General features: G+C 33.1%; 3 protein-coding genes across 3 annotated transcripts; 2 read left to right on the forward strand and 1 right to left on the reverse strand.

Moving 5' to 3' along the window:
• Nucleotides 1-12301: 12301 nt before the first annotated feature.
• LOC125192890 lies at nucleotides 12302-13572 on the forward strand. Its single transcript, XM_048090565.1, has 5 exons — nucleotides 12302-12508; nucleotides 12594-12650; nucleotides 13021-13083; nucleotides 13234-13314; nucleotides 13428-13572. The coding sequence occupies exons 1-5, from the start codon at nucleotides 12463-12465 to the stop codon at nucleotides 13535-13537; spliced, it is 357 nt and encodes a 118-aa protein (XP_047946522.1). The 5' UTR covers nucleotides 12302-12462; the 3' UTR covers nucleotides 13538-13572.
• Nucleotides 13573-14965: 1393 nt separating this feature from the next.
• LOC125192506 lies at nucleotides 14966-15795 on the forward strand. Its single transcript, XM_048090101.1, has 2 exons — nucleotides 14966-15037; nucleotides 15171-15795. The coding sequence occupies exon 2, from the start codon at nucleotides 15178-15180 to the stop codon at nucleotides 15751-15753; it is 576 nt and encodes a 191-aa protein (XP_047946058.1). The 5' UTR covers nucleotides 14966-15037; nucleotides 15171-15177; the 3' UTR covers nucleotides 15754-15795.
• A 2818-nt stretch (nucleotides 15796-18613) lies between these two features.
• Nucleotides 18614-19132, reverse strand: LOC125195208. Its single transcript, XM_048093391.1, has one exon. It carries the CDS (start codon nucleotides 19130-19132, stop codon nucleotides 18614-18616), a length of 519 nt encoding a protein of 172 aa, XP_047949348.1.
• Nucleotides 19133-20264: the final 1132 nt, after the last annotated feature.

A 20264-nucleotide genomic window follows, 5' to 3' on the forward strand; every position in this document is an offset into this window, starting at 1 on the left:
ATTTATGGTAAAAGTGAACCGGGACTCCTATTCGCGGATGGACTAAAATGGAAAAACAGGACTCCTATTCGCGGACAGAGGGAGTATTTCCCATGATAGGTCAATCACCACATCCAACCAACTTCTATGCATTTTTTTTATCCTACTTGGGACTACTAAATCTATGTAACTCTCTACGTAGTTTTTTTTCTACTTGTCACAAACTTAAAAATTAATCCAAAATATCATAAACATTTCATGGTTGTTCACCTATAATAAGATTTTTACTATAGATATCTTATTTGGACTGCCATTGGAAATAACAAACAAAATGTAAAACTTGTGATATTTAATACCAATTTTAAAGTTCGTGGAAAACATCAAAATTTAACCAAAATTAATAATTTTAGGGATCAATATCCCTTTTTTTTCATTGTTGTATTATAAATGTCACACCCACGCAGAAATGATGAACTCAATTAAGTGGCATTACAAGGGTCATCTTCTAATACTTATAGTACCCTAATCCAAAATTGAGACCAAATCTACACTCTTAGATTTTAAAATGAGTGGATGAGATTAAATCTTACGAATCTCAATAAATAGAAGACAAAATATCAATAAAATGGTAATATCGTCATTATGTTATCATATGATAATTTTCGTGAGTGTTTTTTATATCAATATAGTGTATTACAAATATCAACAATATGACATAAGAATATCAACACTAGTACAAGAAAATATCAACACATATTTATTGAGATTCTTACATGGTTTTATTGAGATTTTATATGCATTATATTGAATTTTTTTGATTTATTTGTTGATAAAAATCTGATTATCAACATTTACGAAAACTAAAATAAAAAAGATCAAATTTCATCATCCGAACGTCGTCGGAACATATGCAATTGAGCTCGTTGGAATCCTTATAAAATTATCTTTAATTTGATATATTTTTTGCGAAAAAATAATTTAAATCGAGAGAGTTACGTAAATTTAATGTTTTAAGATAATTATAATGAGAGAGAATTGACATTAATACCCCTTATTTTTATTTAATAATTTTCTTAATTAAAAATATAATCCATGTGGCATTATTTCAACCACTAGATCTACTAATCTAATGGCTAAGATTTGGTCTTAGATTGCTAATTAGTTAGCAATTGATCACTCCCATATATATATATATATATATATATAGGGATGTGATCATATCATAACCCATATTTATGGTGATAACCTAATAACCCTCATTTTATGGACGAAAAATATCATTTTATGGAATAAAAGTATCATTTTATGCATGCTGAAAACATATCATTTTATCGTGTATAAATATCATTTTTAGTAAAGATGATACTTTTGACCCATAAAATGATAGGGTTATTAGGTTATCACATAAATATGAGTTATGATATGATCGCACCCATATATATATATTATTTTTAATTATTTTTAATTATTTTTTATTTTTTTTAAATTTTTTTTAATTTTTTTAATTTTTATTTTTCAACTACATATACAATTCATGTCAACTACACACATATAATGTCAACTATGTGTACAATCCATGTCAACCACACACACAATTCATGTCAACTACACACATATAATGTCAACTATGTGTACAATCCATGTCAACTACATATACAATTCATGTTAACTACACAATATGATATCAACTACATGTACAATTCATGTCAAATACTCTCTCCGTCCCATTGAAGATGACCCACTTTCCTTTTTGGTTTGTCCCAACTAAGATGACTCATTGCTTAAAATAGAAATATCTTTATCTCTACTTTATTCCCTCTCTCTTACTTTACTCTCTCCTCTTAACACACAAAATATAACTGCATAAAATCTCGTGCCGCCCAAGAAAGGGGTCATCTTTCTTGGGACGGAGGAAGTAGTATTTATTGAATAAAGTTGTTGACATTTGATGTGTAGTTGACATGAATTGTATATGTAGTTGAAAAAAAAAACGAAAAAAAAACTAAATAAAAATTTAAAAAAAATAAAAATAAATAAAAAAAAAACAAAAAAATTACAATTATGCCCCTTTGTTGACATAAACTACATGTTGTTGACATTTCACAAATATTCTGGATGAGTGGCTGAGATTGCATCTCAATTCTCAATTAGGTTAATAAATCTCAACCTAACAAGACCCTATATATATATATATATATATATATATATATATGTTTGTGTTAAAATGACAACCCCTCTTAAAATGACAACCCCTCTTAAAATGACACCGTGACACCGCTTATACAACAATATTATAAACGCTACACAACAATATTACAAACACTACACAACAATCTATAGATTGTTGTATAGTGTGTCGGATATTGCTGTTCAAGAAAAATTGTTGTATAAAGACCAGCACATTGATGCCCGTCTTTTTCCAGATTTTTTTTTACCACGTGGTAGCTTATTATTCGTCCACGTGTACAAATGATTGGCTAGAAATGGTGGTATGGTGTTATTTTAAGGGGTGGTGGCACCCTAACATGCCCCTATATATATATATTATATAATTAGGGCCAAATTAACCACAAATCCACCCTTAAAGACTGAACTAGAGACCAAATTAGGGCCACTCATTTTTCTTAATCTTATGGTTATGATTAATTTACAATTAATTTAATATTTTATTAAATAAAAACATTTTTTTCTTATTTTTTAATTTTTTATAATTTTTTATAATTTTTAATTTTTTATTTAATTTTTTAAATTTTTTTTAAATTTTTTTTATTCGATAAAAACTTGCTGGAGTAAATAATGAACTATTCACTACATAATGAACTAAATGAATGTATGTTATGAACTTATTACTTCATTCAGTCGTGCTATTACTTCATTCCGTTAGTTTATTACTTCATTTATTCATGCTATTACTTCATTCTATTAGTTTATTACTTCATTCAGTCATGCTATTACTTCATTCCATTAGTTTATTACTTCATAATGTGTTATGGCATAATTATCTTTCAGTTGGGTTTAGGGTTATTACTTCATTCCGTTAGTTTATTACTTCATTCAGTCATGTTATTACTTCGTTCCGTTAGTGTATTACTTCATTCAGTAATGTTATTGTTATGGAGCAAATAACTTCATTCAGTCGTGCTATTACTCCATTATGTTAGTTTATTACTTCATTTATTCATGCTATTACTTCATTATGTTAGTTTATTACTTCATTCCATTAGTTTATTACTTCATAATGTGTTATGACATAATTATCTTTCAGTTGGATTTAGGGTTATTACTTCATTCCGTTAGTTTATCACTTCATTCAGTCATGTTATTACTTCATTCTATTAGTTGTACTTCATTCCGTTAGTTTATTACTTCATCCAGTCATGCTATTACTTCATTCCGTTAGTTTATTACTTCATTTCATTAGTTTACAACTACTTCATTTCATTAGTTTATTACTTCATTTTATTACTCCCTCCGTCCGCGAATAGGAGTCCCGGTTGGCCATTTTCATCCGTCCGCCATTAGGAGTCCCGGTTAGACATTTTATCTTGGGAGTATAAAAAATGACCCCACTTTTCCCTTAATTTAGAAGCTGCAATTAATTTTAATCCACTTTGATTGCAAATAATAATATAAATGGGTCCCACATTCCACTATCACACACTTAAATTATTACACTCAAATTTTTCTTAAAACCCGCACCCAACTCAACTGGGACTCCTATTCGCGGACGGAGGGAGTAGTTTATTACTTCATAATGTGTTATGACATAATTATCTTTCAGTTGAAGTAAATTCAGTATATAATGAATGCGAAAAATTACTTCATAATATACATTCATTTAGTTCGTTATGTAGTGAATATAGTTCATTATTTACTCCAGCAAGTTTTTATCGAATAAAAAAAATAAAAAATAAATAATTTTTTTTTTTATTTAATAAAATATTAAATTAATTCTAAGCTAATCATAACCATAAGATAAAGAAAAATGAGTGACCCAAATTTGGTCTCTAGTTCGGTCTTTAAGAAGAGTTCGACATTGATCACAACTCTCTTCTCTCTCTCTCTATATATATATATATATAGGGGCACACTATGGTGCCACCATAGATAAAATAACACCCTACCACCAATATCAGCCATAGGATCTGGAAATCCAACGCCCAAGATTAAGTTTCGCGAGATTGCTGTCTAATGTATTACGAATTGCTGTCGTGGGCATTTTGGTCATTTCATAAATTTAAAAACCAAATCAGATTGGGGGATATTCCTCACAATCACGCCATTCTCTATATTCTCTCTCTCTCTCTCTCTCTCTCTCTCTCTCTCTCCTTCTCTCTTCCTCTGTGCCGCAATTATTTCTTCTTCAACCCTCAAACAATCGATAGAAACCCTAAAATTCTGAAAATCTCACACAAAATCTGCCGCCTCCGCCTCTACGCCGTGAAACGGTGATTTCCAGCCACAACTACTTCGAGAATCGGCGATCTTAAACCAAAAGTTAATTGCCATCAACGATCGGTGATTAATCGCGATTACAAAAGGGACGGCGACAGCGAATTGAAAGGAAACCCTCGAAAATCCAATTTCACCGACGATTAGTAGGGATTTGCTTGGCGAAACGAAGGATTTTTGTTGGCGATTGTGAACGGAGTTTAGCTGCTTGTTTCTCCGACTACACCTAGGTAAAGTCTGAGTTACTCTGTTTAGCGGCGCAATTGGAGGATTTGTGTTTCTCAATTCTGAGTCGATTAGTTTCTAATTATGTTTGCTTTCTCAATCCTTATTCATGACTCAATTGCTTGTTCTTTCAAACTATTGATAATTAGAGTTATGCAATCTGTTTAGTATAACTAAACATTGATGAATCTGAATTATGTTGCTTGTTGTATGCTTTTTGCTTGCTATCTGATTTGTGGATTTTGTGCTTGATTCTTTTTATTTTATGTTTTTTCTGCTAGCTAATTACTTTAATTTAGAAGATTTTGTTTATGTTATGTTCATTTTGGTAGGCTTGTTATTCTATTTTGTTTTGTTCATGTTTGTTTTGAAAAATAGCATGTCTTATATTAAGTGATTGCATACTAATGCATTATATATTGCGTGTTTGTGGTTATTCTTTGAATGTCTGGTTTCTCAATTTCGATCCATGACCCAATTGTTTGCTTTCTCAAACTATTGAAAATTCTGAGTTATGTATTATATTAAGTATTACTAAACTTTGATTATTACAAAACATTGATGAATATGAATTATGTTGCTTGCTCTATGCTTCTTGTTTCCTGACTGATTTGTGGATTTTGTGTAGTGCATTGTACCCTATTTTGAATTCATGTGTATTATGATGTGCATCTTGCAATTCCAATTTCATATATTTCATCTTTTACAAATTTGTATAGTTGCATGCCTAAACTGTACTGAGTTGTGCTTGTTAAATATGTGATATTGATATTGCAGTTTTGATGGTAATATATTTGCAGTGCATAATTTACAATATTGCAGTATTGTTTATCACCAAATATTGCAGTGTATCATTTACAATATTGCAGTGCATCATTTACAATATTTCAATATTTGGTAATCATGACGGAAATACTCTTCGTTTTTTGTAGTTTTGGTGAAAGTAAATAAGGGGGTGAAGGCCCTGAGCCGGAATTGTTTGTGAATGTCATGGAATACTTAACTTGAAGCAGAAGAGGGATATTATGGAAATGGCTTCGGTGCCCTAATCAACTTCAAATTGAACTGCATACCTCCGAGACTCGGGTATTGGCTTGTAGCTTATTTCAATCCAGTAGCTTGTGGCCTACCTATAGGAGGGCCTGAGACTGATTGCAAGCACATCGACGAAGTTGATGTTAACTCTTGGTGTTTTGAACATGAATTCTGATTTGGTTGATGTATATTTGGTAGCTGCTCGTACTGAAAAATGGTGGTTTTATTATGATGTAGACAATGTTGGTGATGTAATTTGAATTGTTTTTTTTTCTTCCATAGTTGTTTTGATGTCCATTACTTATAAAATATTTGCATGCATAAGATTAAATCTAACTAAGGAATACGTCATAAAATTATACAACAATTAGTTATTAGGTGCACAGAAACTCATATAGCGGTGTACTGCAATCTCAATACAAACGAAATAGCTCTCGTCAACAAACACTAATTACGGAAATGAAATGCAATGTGGGAACACGAACAATAGTATAAAATTAATAATTAATCCTACTGTGGTGTGGAATTAGTAAAGTAATAGATTGAAGTAAATAGAGTGTTGTGCAATCATTTCATTAAACTACACCAGGAACAAAAATTATTAAAATAATATGTAAACTGCAATATCGTCGTGGTAACACTGCAATATTCAATGAGTAACACTGCAATTTGGTAATGTAAAAATATGTACTTAAAAATTATTGAAGTTAGATTAATTATTGAAATGGACGGCAACTTGGAAACAATAGCATAAAATTAATAATTAATTCTATTGTTGTGTGAAATTAGTAAAGTAATAGATCGAAGCCAATAGTATGGTTTGCAACCTTTCATTAAACTAAATCAGGAACAAAACTTATTAAAATAATAAGTAAACTGCAATATCGTCGTAGTAATACTGCAATATTTAATGAACAATACTGCAATCTGGTAATGTAAAACTTTGTACATAAAAATGGCTAAAGTACAACAAAATGACTATTCTAATTTTCTTTTGTGGGCTACAATTCCTAGAGTCATGGTGACCTAATTCTCCACATTTTTTACACACCAACACAATGGTTTGTTGTTCAACTATAGCCTTCTCCTTCATGGACATCACATGGCTTGCATAATCACTTGCAACTGATGGTATTTGTACTTCAACCACAATCGGCTTTTTGAGAAAATACAAATACTCAACACTTTTATGCTCGTCAGCTAAAGATAGTTCAAGGATTTTTGTCAAAAAACTCTTCCCAAGCTCTTCAATTCCAGCTGAAAATGAATCAATGATCGCACTATCACCATCAAAAGACTCTTCCCAAGCTATTTAATTGTATCATGTAGTGCAAATAATAATGTAATTAAGTGAAATCTGAACACCACAAAGCAATAGTAAGCTATACTTTGAGAACAATTTGCAATCGTTCCAATAAACTACATCATGAACAAATTCAATAAAGTAATGTGTCATTTGAAAATACTGAGTGATAACAATGCAATATTCATGGACTTAAACTACAATCTAGTAAGGAAAAAACAAATACGATTACGATCTTCAAGTACTTCGAAACAAACTAAGTTCTATCTTATTCCTCTACCACATTTCATAGAGTCACGAGGACACATTTCTCCACATTTTTCCACACGACGCAATGGTTTGGTCATCAGCTTCACGACCTTGGACGGATCTGATTTAAAATTAGAAACAGAGTCCGAATTTTTGAATAAGGTATATGATATTGCAGCTTAGGGGTAATTTAGCTTCACGGCCTTCTCCTTCATGGACACCAATCGGCTTGCAGAACTGCTTTCCTAACCTGCAATTGAATGCAGTTAGCCATATAGAACAATGCAATATGTACTACATAATGCAGCAACCTCGTAAAAAACAGAGTATGACCATAAGAACTTAATCAAAAACAAATCAAAACGAATATGAGCAACAATCAATGGGTTCATAAATGAATCATAATGAATTTGAACATCAATTAGTATTCACCAACGCAATTGTAACACAAATATGCAATTGCAAGTTCAGAGAAATGTAATTCGTTTCTGAATTCACCAATTGAGGAGGAGCGGGATCGTCAATCTCCGCACCAATTGAAGTTCGATCGTATTGTTGCACTGATTGAAGGATTCGTTCTAGATTTGATTCGAATTGCGGTTCTGGATTCGATTTGATCATCGAAATTGAGAGAACGAATTGAATGATTCGTTCTGGATTTAGAGAATGAATTACAGTGATTGAAGGACATAATTCACTGATGTTGTTGTCGTGAAGATTGAATGTGATGAATGAATTGATTGATACAACGATTGCGTGAATATCTTCCTTCCAGATTGAACGCGATTTTGTGATACTGAAAATAAGGAAATACGTGAATTAAGGGCGAGAGAAATTGATTCTAATCTGATTTTCTAATATACACTTCCGTAATTTTTTTTAATTAATTCAGTCTGCCACGTGGCAGGCTTATAGCGGTTGGATTTCAAGATCGGATGGCTATAATTAGTGGTATGTTGTCATCTTAAATTGAATTGTCATATTAACACATCCCTATATATATATATATATAGGGGAATATATATATATATATATATATATATATATATATATATATATATATATATATATATATATATATGGGAGTAATCAATTGCTAACTAATTAGCAATCCCAAACTAAGACTAAATCTTAGCCATTAGATTAGAAGATTTAGTGGTTGAAATAATGCCACATGGATTATATTTTTAATTAAGAAAATTAATAAATAAAATTAGAGGGTATTAATGTCAATTCCATCTCATTAAAATCATCTTAAAACTTTAAATTTACGTAACTCTCTCGATTTAAATTATTTTTTCGCAAAAAATATATCAAATTAAAGATAATTTTATAAGGATTCCAACGAGTTTTCAATTGCATATGTTCCGACGACGTTCGAATGATGAAATTTGATAGTTTTTATTTTAGTTTTCGTAAATGTGGATAACTAGATTTTTATCAACAAATACATCAAAAAATCTCAATAAAACCATGTAAAAATCTCAATAAATATGTGTTGATATTTTCTTGTACTAGTGTTAATATTCTTATGTCATATTGTTGATATTTGTAATACACTATGTTGATATAAAAAAGTATTCTCGAAAATTATCATATGATAATATAATGACGATATTACCCTTTTTTTGATATTTTGTCTACTATTTATTGAGATTCGTAAGGTTTAATCTCATCCACTCATTTTAAAATCTAAGGGTGAAAATTTGGTCTTGATTTTGGATTAGAGTGCTATAATATATAGGAATGTGATCAAATGAAAACTCTAAATATTGTACAAACTCAAAACTATTATCTGGACCATTGAAAAATGTCAACAGATCAAAAAAAAACATCAACAGGAAAATGTCAACAAAATTATAACGGTAGTCAATGGTTGATGTTGTTGATATTGTGTTGAGACTGTGTTGACATTAAAATCTTGAAATTTTACATTGTGTTGATATTGTATTGAAAGCTGTGTTGAGGAGTTTTGAGTTTGTACAATATATAAGTTTGCATTCTATCACATGCCCTATATATATATATATATATATATATATATATATATATATATATAGGGATGTACTAGTATAACAACTAATTTTAAAGTTACAACGTACATCCAATCTGGTGTTGCCACGTGGCACAAAAAATGCAATATTGTAAACACTAAAATGCAATATATATTTGTAGGAGCTATAAATGAATTTTGGCAGATTGCATTTTTGTTATATGCAGATTGCATTTTTTATTGCTAAGTTTTGCATTTTAGATATTGACTGTTTAATTTGCATTTTATATATAGACGGATTGCATTTATATATGTGAAAATGCAAAACTTAACAATATAAAATGCAATTTATGTGAAAATGCAAAACTCAATACTATAAAATGCAATTTACCTACAACTAAAATGCAATCTGCGAAAATGCATATACAAGTAGATTGCATTTTTGTGTTTAAAATATTGCATGTTTTGTGCCACATGGAAGCACCAGATTGGATGTACGTTGTGACTCTAAATAATGGGGCACCCTAAATGATCAATACAAAAATGCATCTCAATACAAAATCCAGACCAAATCCTGACCATGAGATTTTTCAATCTAATGGTCAATAATTAAAGAAAAAAACAGTGGGTCATTATAAAGAAGTTTTAGGTCATATTATAAAATTTGGGTTTGAGGTCATGTTAAGATCCTTTTATGTCATCCTTATTATAATGACATAAAAATAAGCTTACGATGACCTAAAAATGACCTATGTATGCTTGGTTCTGTATTTTTGTATTAAGAATGAGTTTTACATAGATCAAAACTCTATATATATATATATATATATATATAGATGTGATCATATCATAACCCATATTTATGGTGATAACCTAATAACCCTCATTTTATGGACGAAAAATATCATTTTATGGAATAGAATATCATTTTATGGAATAAAAGTGTCATTTTATGCATGCTGAAAAAATATTATTTTATCGTGTATAAATATCATTTTTAGTAAAAATGATACTTTTGACCCATAAAATGATAGGGTTATTAGGTTATCACATAAATATGAGTTATGATATGATCGCACCCATATATATATATATATACTCCCTCCGTCCCAAGATAAGTGACTTGTATTCCTTTCTGGGGTGTCCCACTATAAGTGACTTATTTCCATTTTTAGCAAAAAGTCATCTCTCTTACTTTATTCTCCACCTACTTTATTCTCTCTTCTCTCCTCTACTTTTCCCTCTCTCATACTTTACTCTCTCCACTTTAACTTATTTAAATACCATTCCTTAAATTTCGTGCCCAAAAAAAGTAGGTCACTTATCTTGGGACGGAGGGAGTATATAGGAAGATATATTTTGATCTAGTTTTCATAGATCAAAACCATATATATATAGGAAGATATATATATATATATATATATATATATATATATATATATATATAAGGGATGTATTCAAATCCTTTTCATATCTTTTGTCCTTTTTCCTTCTTAATCCTAGCCCCACGATTTTGTCATCATCTGACGGTTAGATTAATGCCACGTGTCATTTAATAATGCCCATTTTCATTCTAATAATGCACGGTAAGTGTCCTATTTCCTTCTTAATCTCAGCCCTTGGATCCTTGAATTGGATGGTTGTGATCAATGCATTATTAGTCTATAATGTTGCATTATTAGCCGCTGTGCATTATTAGAATGAAAATGTGCATTATTAGTCTATAATGTTGCATTATTAGCCGCTGTGCATTATTAGAATGAAAATAGGCATTATTAAATGACACGTGGCATTAATCTAACCGTCAGATGACAAAATCGTGGGGCTAGGATTAAGAAGGAAAAAGGACAAAAGATATGAAAAGGATTTGAATACATCCCTATATATATGTAGAGAGAGAGTTGTGATCAATGTCGAACCCTTTTTAAAGACCGAACTAGAGACCAAATTTGGGCCACTCATTTTTCTTTATCTTATAATTATGATAAATTTAGAATTAATTTCATATTTTATTAAATAAAAACGTTTTTAATTTATTTTTTTCAAAAAAAAATTAAATTTTTTTATTTTTTTTTAAAAAAATAATTCAAAATTAAAAAAAAAATTATTTTTTTAAAAAAAATTTATCTCAATACAAAAATACAGGACCAAGCATACATATGTCATTTTTAGGTCATCGTAAGCTTATTTTTATGTCATTATTATAAGGATGACATAAAAGGATCTTAACATGACCTCAACCCCAAAATTTATAATATGACCTAAAACTGCTTTATAATGACCCTCCGTGTTTTTCTTTAATTATTGACCATTAGATTGTCAAATCTCATGGTCATGATTTGGTCTGGATTTTGTATTGGGATCAATTTTTGTATTGATCATTTTCCTATATATATATATATATATATATATATATATATATAGGATTGCGTTAGGCTCCTTTGCACCCTAAGTGTCCTATTTCCTTCTTAGTCTCAGCCCTTGGATCCTTAAATTGAATGGTTGTGTTCAATGCATTATTAATCTATAATGTTGCATTATTAGCCGCTGTGCATTATTAGAATGAAAATGTGCATTATTAGTCTATAATGTTGCATTATTAGCCGTTGTGCATTATTAGAATGAAAATGTGCATTATTAAATGACACGTGGCATTAATCTAACCGTCAGATGACAAAATCGTGGGGCTAGGATTAAGAAGGAAAAAGGACAAAAGATATGAAAAGGATTTGAATACATCCCTATATATATATATGGTTTTAATCTACCAAAGTAAGCCCCTAAGTAAAGAAATAAAGACCATATATGGTCCGTTAGATTCTGGAGATGAAAGGCCACGATCTGGATTGGTTTTTAATTTCCGTGGGTCATAATAGGATCGTTCTGTGTCATGCAAGGGTAAAACAGGAACTGGAAATATAATGAAACGCCCTTCCATTTTTCAAGAGCGGATTTATTGGGATAATAATTACTCCCCATAAGATTAAGTTGATTCTTTGGTTCCCGCGCCATTCAATTCCCTCTCTCTCTCTCCCAAAATCCCCACGAAAACCCAAAAACCCTAACAATTCCCCACGATTTATCACCTAAATCGACTCGGAAGCAAAATCACCTAACCCTACAAAACACTAGGCACATTATCGGCGAAGAGGGTCACGGCTGGGCATCGAAATCGACTTCAAATCTCAACTTGTGAAGCGCGATTTGTGTACCGTCTTCTCCAACCATGGTGGAAACAAGATCTTCAGGAAACTCGCCTCATGACGGAAAAGGTTGGTATGTTTTTTTTTTACAATATGAGCGAAACTCGACTCAAATCTGACCAAAAATCAAATTCATTATTTTGATGTAACCTAGTCTATCAACAGAATACTGGGAAGCAGAAGGCACCCCCAAAACCTAAGGAATGGAAAGGTATGACGAATTCCTTTTACTGGATTATTATTTGAAGGAATGAAGTTTTAATTCTTTTTGTGAGATCTGATTTGGTATACAGGTTAAACATATATGTATTTACATTATGTACCTCTGTTTTGAGTAGAGTGAACGAAGAAAGATGTGATTTACTATTATAATAGGACAAACGTGGGATATATTTGCTGTAAAAAGGCCGTACTATTATGCTTTGTTTGTGTAAATGTTAAACACTAATGGATAGGAAAAGAAAAAAGACGTTGTGAATACTGGAACATGTGAGTAAACACAAATCAGAACTTGATATCTCGTCTACAAAATTGTTATTTATTGATGAGCAGGCCGGACTTTTGACCTCGTTTTTATGCAGCGAATTCAGAAGCAACTACCGGAGGGATGGAACCGGCATCTACTGTAGTCACTGTTGAAAAAGGTTGTAAATATTATATGTTTGAAATCTTTGAATATAATTTCTAACACATACTTAAGTGGGAACATGTCATAGTATCTTGAGGCTGTAAAGTTAGATCTACTTACCTTATTGACCTGCCCTTTTTGAGAAACTATTTTGTTGATTTTTCAGATGCAGTACCACCTCCAAATGTCATTGCTGAAGGAGAAAAAATTAAAGGGACGGGTGTAGCTGCTACCATTTCTGGAAAAGGTAATTACTTTTAACCCAAATCATAACTTGATATGACTGCGATGATATGTCTTTTACTCAAATGTTGTTTTATGACGGTTACGTATTAATATTAACATCATTGAATTGCACAGATGCGTTGATAGGGGATGCAAACACAACTACAAATGGGAAAGAAGTGGAAGCAAACGTAATGAATGCTGCAAAGGGTTATAAATTTACATTTTTTTGTTGCACACTTTGAAAATTAATTTTATGTAAACAAATAAGTTAGAACATGTCATAGTATGTTAACTCTGATTTCATATTTAAGCACTACGCACCATTATGTTGATTTAGTTTGCTCCTTATACTAAGGGAATATGTGTAAAAAATTCAGCAACATGAAGAAAAACAAGTTCCAATGGAAATATATTCAGTTGGAACATGTCATAGATTGTCCACTTGGTGTTTGTGATGTGGTAATATAAATGGCATGTGTGTGTAATGTATGTGTATACAACATATTTGAATCATGTAATAACTGTTTAAAATATGACTTACTTGCAAATTTGAGAAAAAATGTAATGCTTATTCCATCTAAGAATGAAGTCATACTTGTGTAGGTAATGTGACAGTGACAGTGACACTGAATAAGACATTGAAATTTTCAGCCCATTTGTTTCCCATTTGTCTGCGTTACTGTATTTTTAGGTTTTAATTCATCATAGCGGAAGTGGCAGTTATAATGAATCCTATGTGAAATTATTATATCATTGGAAAAATAATTGATTTTTCCTATATCTGTGTAGGTGTAGGCAGGACTGGTCTGTCCTTAAACAAGGCCAATGAACTTATCTTACGAAAAAGAGCGAGGGCTAAGGAGAGCCTTAAAATTATGCAAATGGAAACAACAAAAAGAGATAATACTATGAAGTATAAATATTATTTTATTTTATTTTATTTTTGCAGGCTCAAAGCGCCTTCGCGAATCTGTTATGGAAACAAGCAATCCAGTGGTGGACAAGGTTGACGTCATACAACAAGAAGAATTACCAAAAAAGGGTCCAGGGAAGAAGGAGAGTAAAGGAAAGGAAAAGGTCGAGGAGGTTGTTGGAACAGCAGAGACAGGTGAAGAGAAAATAAGGCACGAAACGCTTAAGTTCAAAGCCAGCCCGCGGAAAATCATAGAGCTTTTACAAGCTCTAAACGAAGAGCAGATGAATGAAGTGGTAGAGATGGGATTTGGAGAGTTGAAGCATTTTTGCATCGCTGAGGTCCCTGGAAAATGGCTTATGACCTGGTCAGAGGTTTCCGCGAAATAGACTGCACAATACAGCTGGACACCGGACGACTGCCTATTTACCCTGAAGATGTCTACATGACTTTGGGGCTTCCTATGGGGGGGACGTTGATCAACCGCGTCGAAAGGCAGAAAAAAAAATCATTCTTTGAGGAGGTTGCTCGAAGAATAGGAAAAAACTCTGGTCGTATTCTTCCAGAAGACCTTATAAAGCAGGTTTTGAAGTATAAGTCTGGAGGTGAATGGTTTCGAAAGATCTTCGTTCTTATCTTAGACACAGTGCTGATAAATCCATGTGGGAATGGCAAGTGCAGAACTCATATAGACTATTTATTCAGAGACATGTCAGTTGTGCAAGAATACAACTGGTGTGCTTATGTACTTGAGACACTGGCAGTTGCAACAAAGAAGTGGAGGATAACCAACAACGCCCCCTTCATAGGACCAATTGCATTCTTGGTGGTATGGTCTTTATTACAGTATGTTTATATACAGTTTCCAAATAACATTCCATTAACCAAATTTGCATTATGTATATAATTTAAATTCTTGAAGCATGAGTTATAACTTGTTAAATCTTACACTTCAATTGCAGGCCTTTTATGTGGATCGCGTTTTCCACAAAAAAACTGCTAGTGTCACGCGTTTTCCCAACCGTTTATGGTTGGACAAGCGAAAAGCTCAGGCAGAGGGAGAAGATGGAGCTTGAGTCCAGTGATACTATCGGGAGCGGAAGTGTGGTAGAAAGAGGTGACCCTGAAAAGCTGCCTCGGCCATCAATGCTAGTTGTCTTTGAAGCAGAAGAGTCGGAGCCAAAGGAGCAGTTGGAAACCGCGATGGAGGCGTTCGCAGATGCAAGTGACGATGCAGTGCGGGGACTGGAGAATTTGGTGAGAAGTATGGATGATTTAACTGATATAATCAAGAACTTTGAAGCGATGAAGCTTGCTGCATCAACTGCCTGCAATATGATGGGGATAATTCCTGAAGTGGAGGTGGGCGAGGAGGAAACGGTTGCGTCCATGAAGACAGCTTTGGCAAAGGACAAGCTGAATGCACCAGAGCTTATAGAGGTTGTGCAACGCATGATCAAAATTACAGCACAGCTGAACAAGCTTACAGACCAAGGGCCATCGTTTGAACTCCATCCGTCTTTTGTAGTAGATAATGTAAGTTGAAGACTATCCCGGACACAAATGTAATTTTTGATGAAAAATCAAGCTGCCTGTACTAACTAGTTCAATACTGGTGTATTAGTAGTATGTAATTTGTAATGGTGCAATGACGATGTTTGACCCAAGAACCGCTTGCTATGACCCACTAATCACTTATTTTTCCATGACTCGGATATGCGTTTAGTATGACCCAAACTCGGATATGCGTTTAGTATGACTCAGATATGTGTTTAGTATGACTCGGATATGCGTTTAGTATGACTCAGATATGCGTTTAGTATGATGTTTTTGGATATTGGTAGTGTATTCTTCGGGCGTAGAAATTTTTTTTACCCATGACAAGCTTATCTGATATATGTGATATACTTGCTCTTTTAGTCTGATGCATGATACTCTTTTCCAAAGAATTCTGTTACACAAACATAGTGAATCGCAGGGTGGTATCGCCAGAAAAATCTCCATGAAAGAAAGAAATAGAACTAACATAAATGAATTACAGAGTTGTTTTGGTACACCATATATTGGAGTCAACAAGGTATATCTTGTACAATGGCTTCATTGTACGATATCTAGATTACATTTGATTGCATATGAATGTCATACTTAAACCTTCATTAATATTACTGTTTTATTTAGTCTGTTTCACAGATCAGTAGTTTCACAGCTATAGGAAGAAATCAATGCTCGGACACAGAGAAATAAATACCTCTTCAAAAACCCTCAACCACGTATACTAAAATTAGCACATGGAAGTAGGGATCGATCCCACAGAGATGAATGCGCAATTAAACATGCTCAAGGATTCGGGACTTTTTTTTTTTGGGTTGGCTGCTGCCACGCAATTTTGGGTTGAGGAAATTAAACTAAACTTGGAGTTGAAATCTGCTACGCTAACAACTAGATCTAGATAAAAGAGGAAAAATGCATTTAACTGGAACAAGCGGGACAATTACTAGATCTAAGAAAACTATTCTCTAAATTACCTAGACCTGGGAAATAAACTGACGGTGGGGACCATTTGTTGAAAAGGTAAAGTACAGATGAAAAGCTGGAAAGCAACTAACTAAAGTACTAACTAACAACAACATCATCTTCTCCAACAATTTGCATAAAAATTTCAGTAGGAACAGAGATGGAACGTAGATCAAAACGAAGCAGATAGAATTTAAGGCAATTAAACGAAGAACAATTAAAACTACGGCAGATCTACGGCTACTAGACGAAGTAAAATTAAAAGAGAGCAGAAAGTTCAAAATCCATGCACAACTTGATTCCCTTGTTCAGATCCAACTTCGGATGCTAAATCCACTCCGGATCCAAGCATCCGAGACAAACTCCGACCAAAAGTATATCCATAGCTACAGATTCGCCAAACAACCACCGAATAACAACAACAACACAGATCCACAACCTATTTTCCAGATCAAGCACAGAAACATCCAAAACAGAGAATAACATTCAACTGCCGAAATAAAACCTCAAACAAAAACTCAGAATCAATATAAATCAACACAAAATAAACACCATCATGACGTAAACTAAATGCATAGATTACGGTAATAGCAAACAACCAAATCTATTGCATGAAATTCAAGGTGTCATATCCTTGAATTTACGTCATGATGGTGACATTGCATGTTTTGCAGAGGACGTTCTTCTATAAGTATTTAACCATGATTGGCTGCCACAATCAATGCAAGGCAGTGATCGATGCACCTATTCAGAGGTTGAAGATGAGTTGGAGAACAACGGATAATATTGCGGACAATGGTTTTTATTTGCTCAGACACCTTGAAGTCTACATGGGTGAAAGAGAGGGTCAATGGAGTTGTGGACTATCGACTAAAAATAGAGGTGTGCTTCAGTATCTAAGAGCTAAATACAATCGTGTGTTGTTGTTAGCAAGAAATAACCATTGCGCATTACTGAATAAAGAGGAGGCATCCAAACACTATGCGAAGGAGAGCAAGAAAACAAAGATCAACGTAGAAAAGATGATAGCAAACTACGGATCCTGATCACTACTTTTGTCATAACTAAAACTAGTGAAATTATTGTCCATTTCTTTATAGATTACCACTATTTGAAATAAATGATGTTTAGACATTGTAATTCTTGTTTTGAGGACCATGGTTTATATAAGTCAGCTTGCTGTTTTTTGTTACTATATATTATTTCATTTGTATTCATTTTTGGAGTCTCTATGTACTAGTAATAGTACTCCAACTCATGCTGCATTGTACCAATTATTAAAAAAATAGATATACCAATACGTCGTCTATCCAATTTTGCTGCTGATATCTACAAAGCTACATCTACACCTTTTTCCATCCAATTTTCAGTCATTTGAATTAAAATTGCACATATAATGACGTGAAATTGGACTTCTATACCCCAAAATTAATCGTATAAAACTGCACTCTGAAACACCTTGTAATGCTTCCTTCTTGTTCTCCGCATACGAAACACCGTGTGATAAAAAAACACAATATGATGTGTCATAATAAATGAATATATGAGTCATACCATCTTATGGTCAACTAGTGTCATAATAAACCAACATTTGATTCATGACATCACATTACTGAGTACCCTAAGGTCTTATACCATTCCGATCGAAATGTTCATATCATACAAACTTAAGCAAAAATACACAATTCTTATCATTGGATCATAATAAACGAATATTTGAGTCATGGAAACGTATGGGTTAATTGGGTAATAATAATCCACTATTCGAGTCATGACATAAAACTATTGAATATCAGAATGTCGCATACAAAACAGACCGAACTGAGAAATTTCAAAAAACCTGACATTGAACCGATGTTACTTCAAGAAAAAAAATAAAAATTACATGGTATCAAACTTCAGAATTTCTTCTTGAGCGTCGTTTTTCTTTCTCTTTGAATTTGTCGCAATTCCTTGAATCGTGGTGACCCCACTCCTGACATTTCTTGCATTGACGCAAAGGCTTGCTCTTAATCTTCAAAGCCTTCTCCACTCTTGACGGGAGTCTACTACCAGATCCCTTCGTGCTGACGACATCAGGTGGTTGAACATCTACTTCCTGGGGTGCCTCTGCCCCATAAAATTCTTCAATTAGCTTCTTCTTCTGTGCTGTAGATGTCACTACTCCGCCGGCGAAAATCTGTTGTCTTGCTTCACGAACTATAGATGTCAGCTCATGAATTTGATCAATATTGACAGATACAGCCTGGTACAAACCCAACATTTCTCCCAATAAAATTGCTTGCGCATTTTTCTTCTCATCAACAAAAACATGCGTTGCTACATCTTCGAATCGGACAACATGCACAGCCTTAACTAGAGGTGATTTCAACCATCGACCTCCAATCAGATTCTCCGGAATCAAGCGCATCTTTTTGTTCTTCAACACATGAAAGATGTGGCAGCATACAAGACCGATCCTAGAAAACATCTTACATCCACATTGGAACAAAGAATCCTCCACGGATAATGTTACATCCCATGTGTTTGAATAATGATCTAATACTTTGTAAAGCTCAGGACTTGATTCATTTGATATAGATATAAGGCTGTAGTGGTTATACGCCTCCAGAATCTATTCCTGAATTTCCTTGAATGCATAGTCTGTGAATATTGTTGATGCATGCTTCTCAACAGACCACTCTGTTTTTATCTTTGCGGTAGTATTCACGTCCATATAATCCAGCTTTGCGGACTGGTTGCGTTGGGCATCAACAACATTGTTGAAGTTCATTAAAAACATAACAAGGTTAGCCCTGCACTGAGTATACCTCTTAAAAAAACTGTTCTGAGATTCAGAAACAGATGTCATCTTTATCAGAGAACTGTTAGGGAAGTCCCTAAAGTATGCCGGAACCCAGAACTCTCTAGATTCGAACATAGAAACAAACCATTCAGCGTCTTCAAGTTCATATGTCTCCATGACAGTCTTCCACTTGTCTTCAAACTCGGTGGGTTCAATCAACTCCGACCAAACACATGAATTCAAATCCTTTTTAAAATCAGAATTACCAAGAAGTGATTTAGGTACCTTTTCAGCGACTTTAGCCATGATGTGCCACATGCACCATCTATGACGTGTATTCACAAGAACATTTTCAACAGCTACTTTCATTCCCAAGTCTTGATCAGTAATTATCAACTTAGGAGCTAGTCCCATGCACTTGACAAACTGTTTGAAAAGCCATGAAAAAGAGTCTGCACTCTCACTACAAAGCAAACCAGCTCCAAAGGACACCGCACGCCCATGGTTGTCCAAATATCATAGAGTACCTGCACAGCAAAACAACAAAGGATTAAATCATGAACAAGTGAATATCGATGTAGTATGCTAATATGTCATAATAAACTGAAATCATAGCACAACAGAAAAAGGTAGCAATTTTAAGTGGTCAACATTTTCCTATTCGTTGAGTACGTAGTGTCAAACGAGACAATGTCACCAATAAGATCCAGATTTATGCAAACAACCAAATTCAGATTTACGTCATGATGGTGTCATA

Source organism: Salvia hispanica, chromosome 6 (assembly GCF_023119035.1).
Source record: "Salvia hispanica cultivar TCC Black 2014 chromosome 6, UniMelb_Shisp_WGS_1.0, whole genome shotgun sequence".
NCBI classification, from domain to species: domain Eukaryota; kingdom Viridiplantae; phylum Streptophyta; class Magnoliopsida; order Lamiales; family Lamiaceae; genus Salvia; species Salvia hispanica.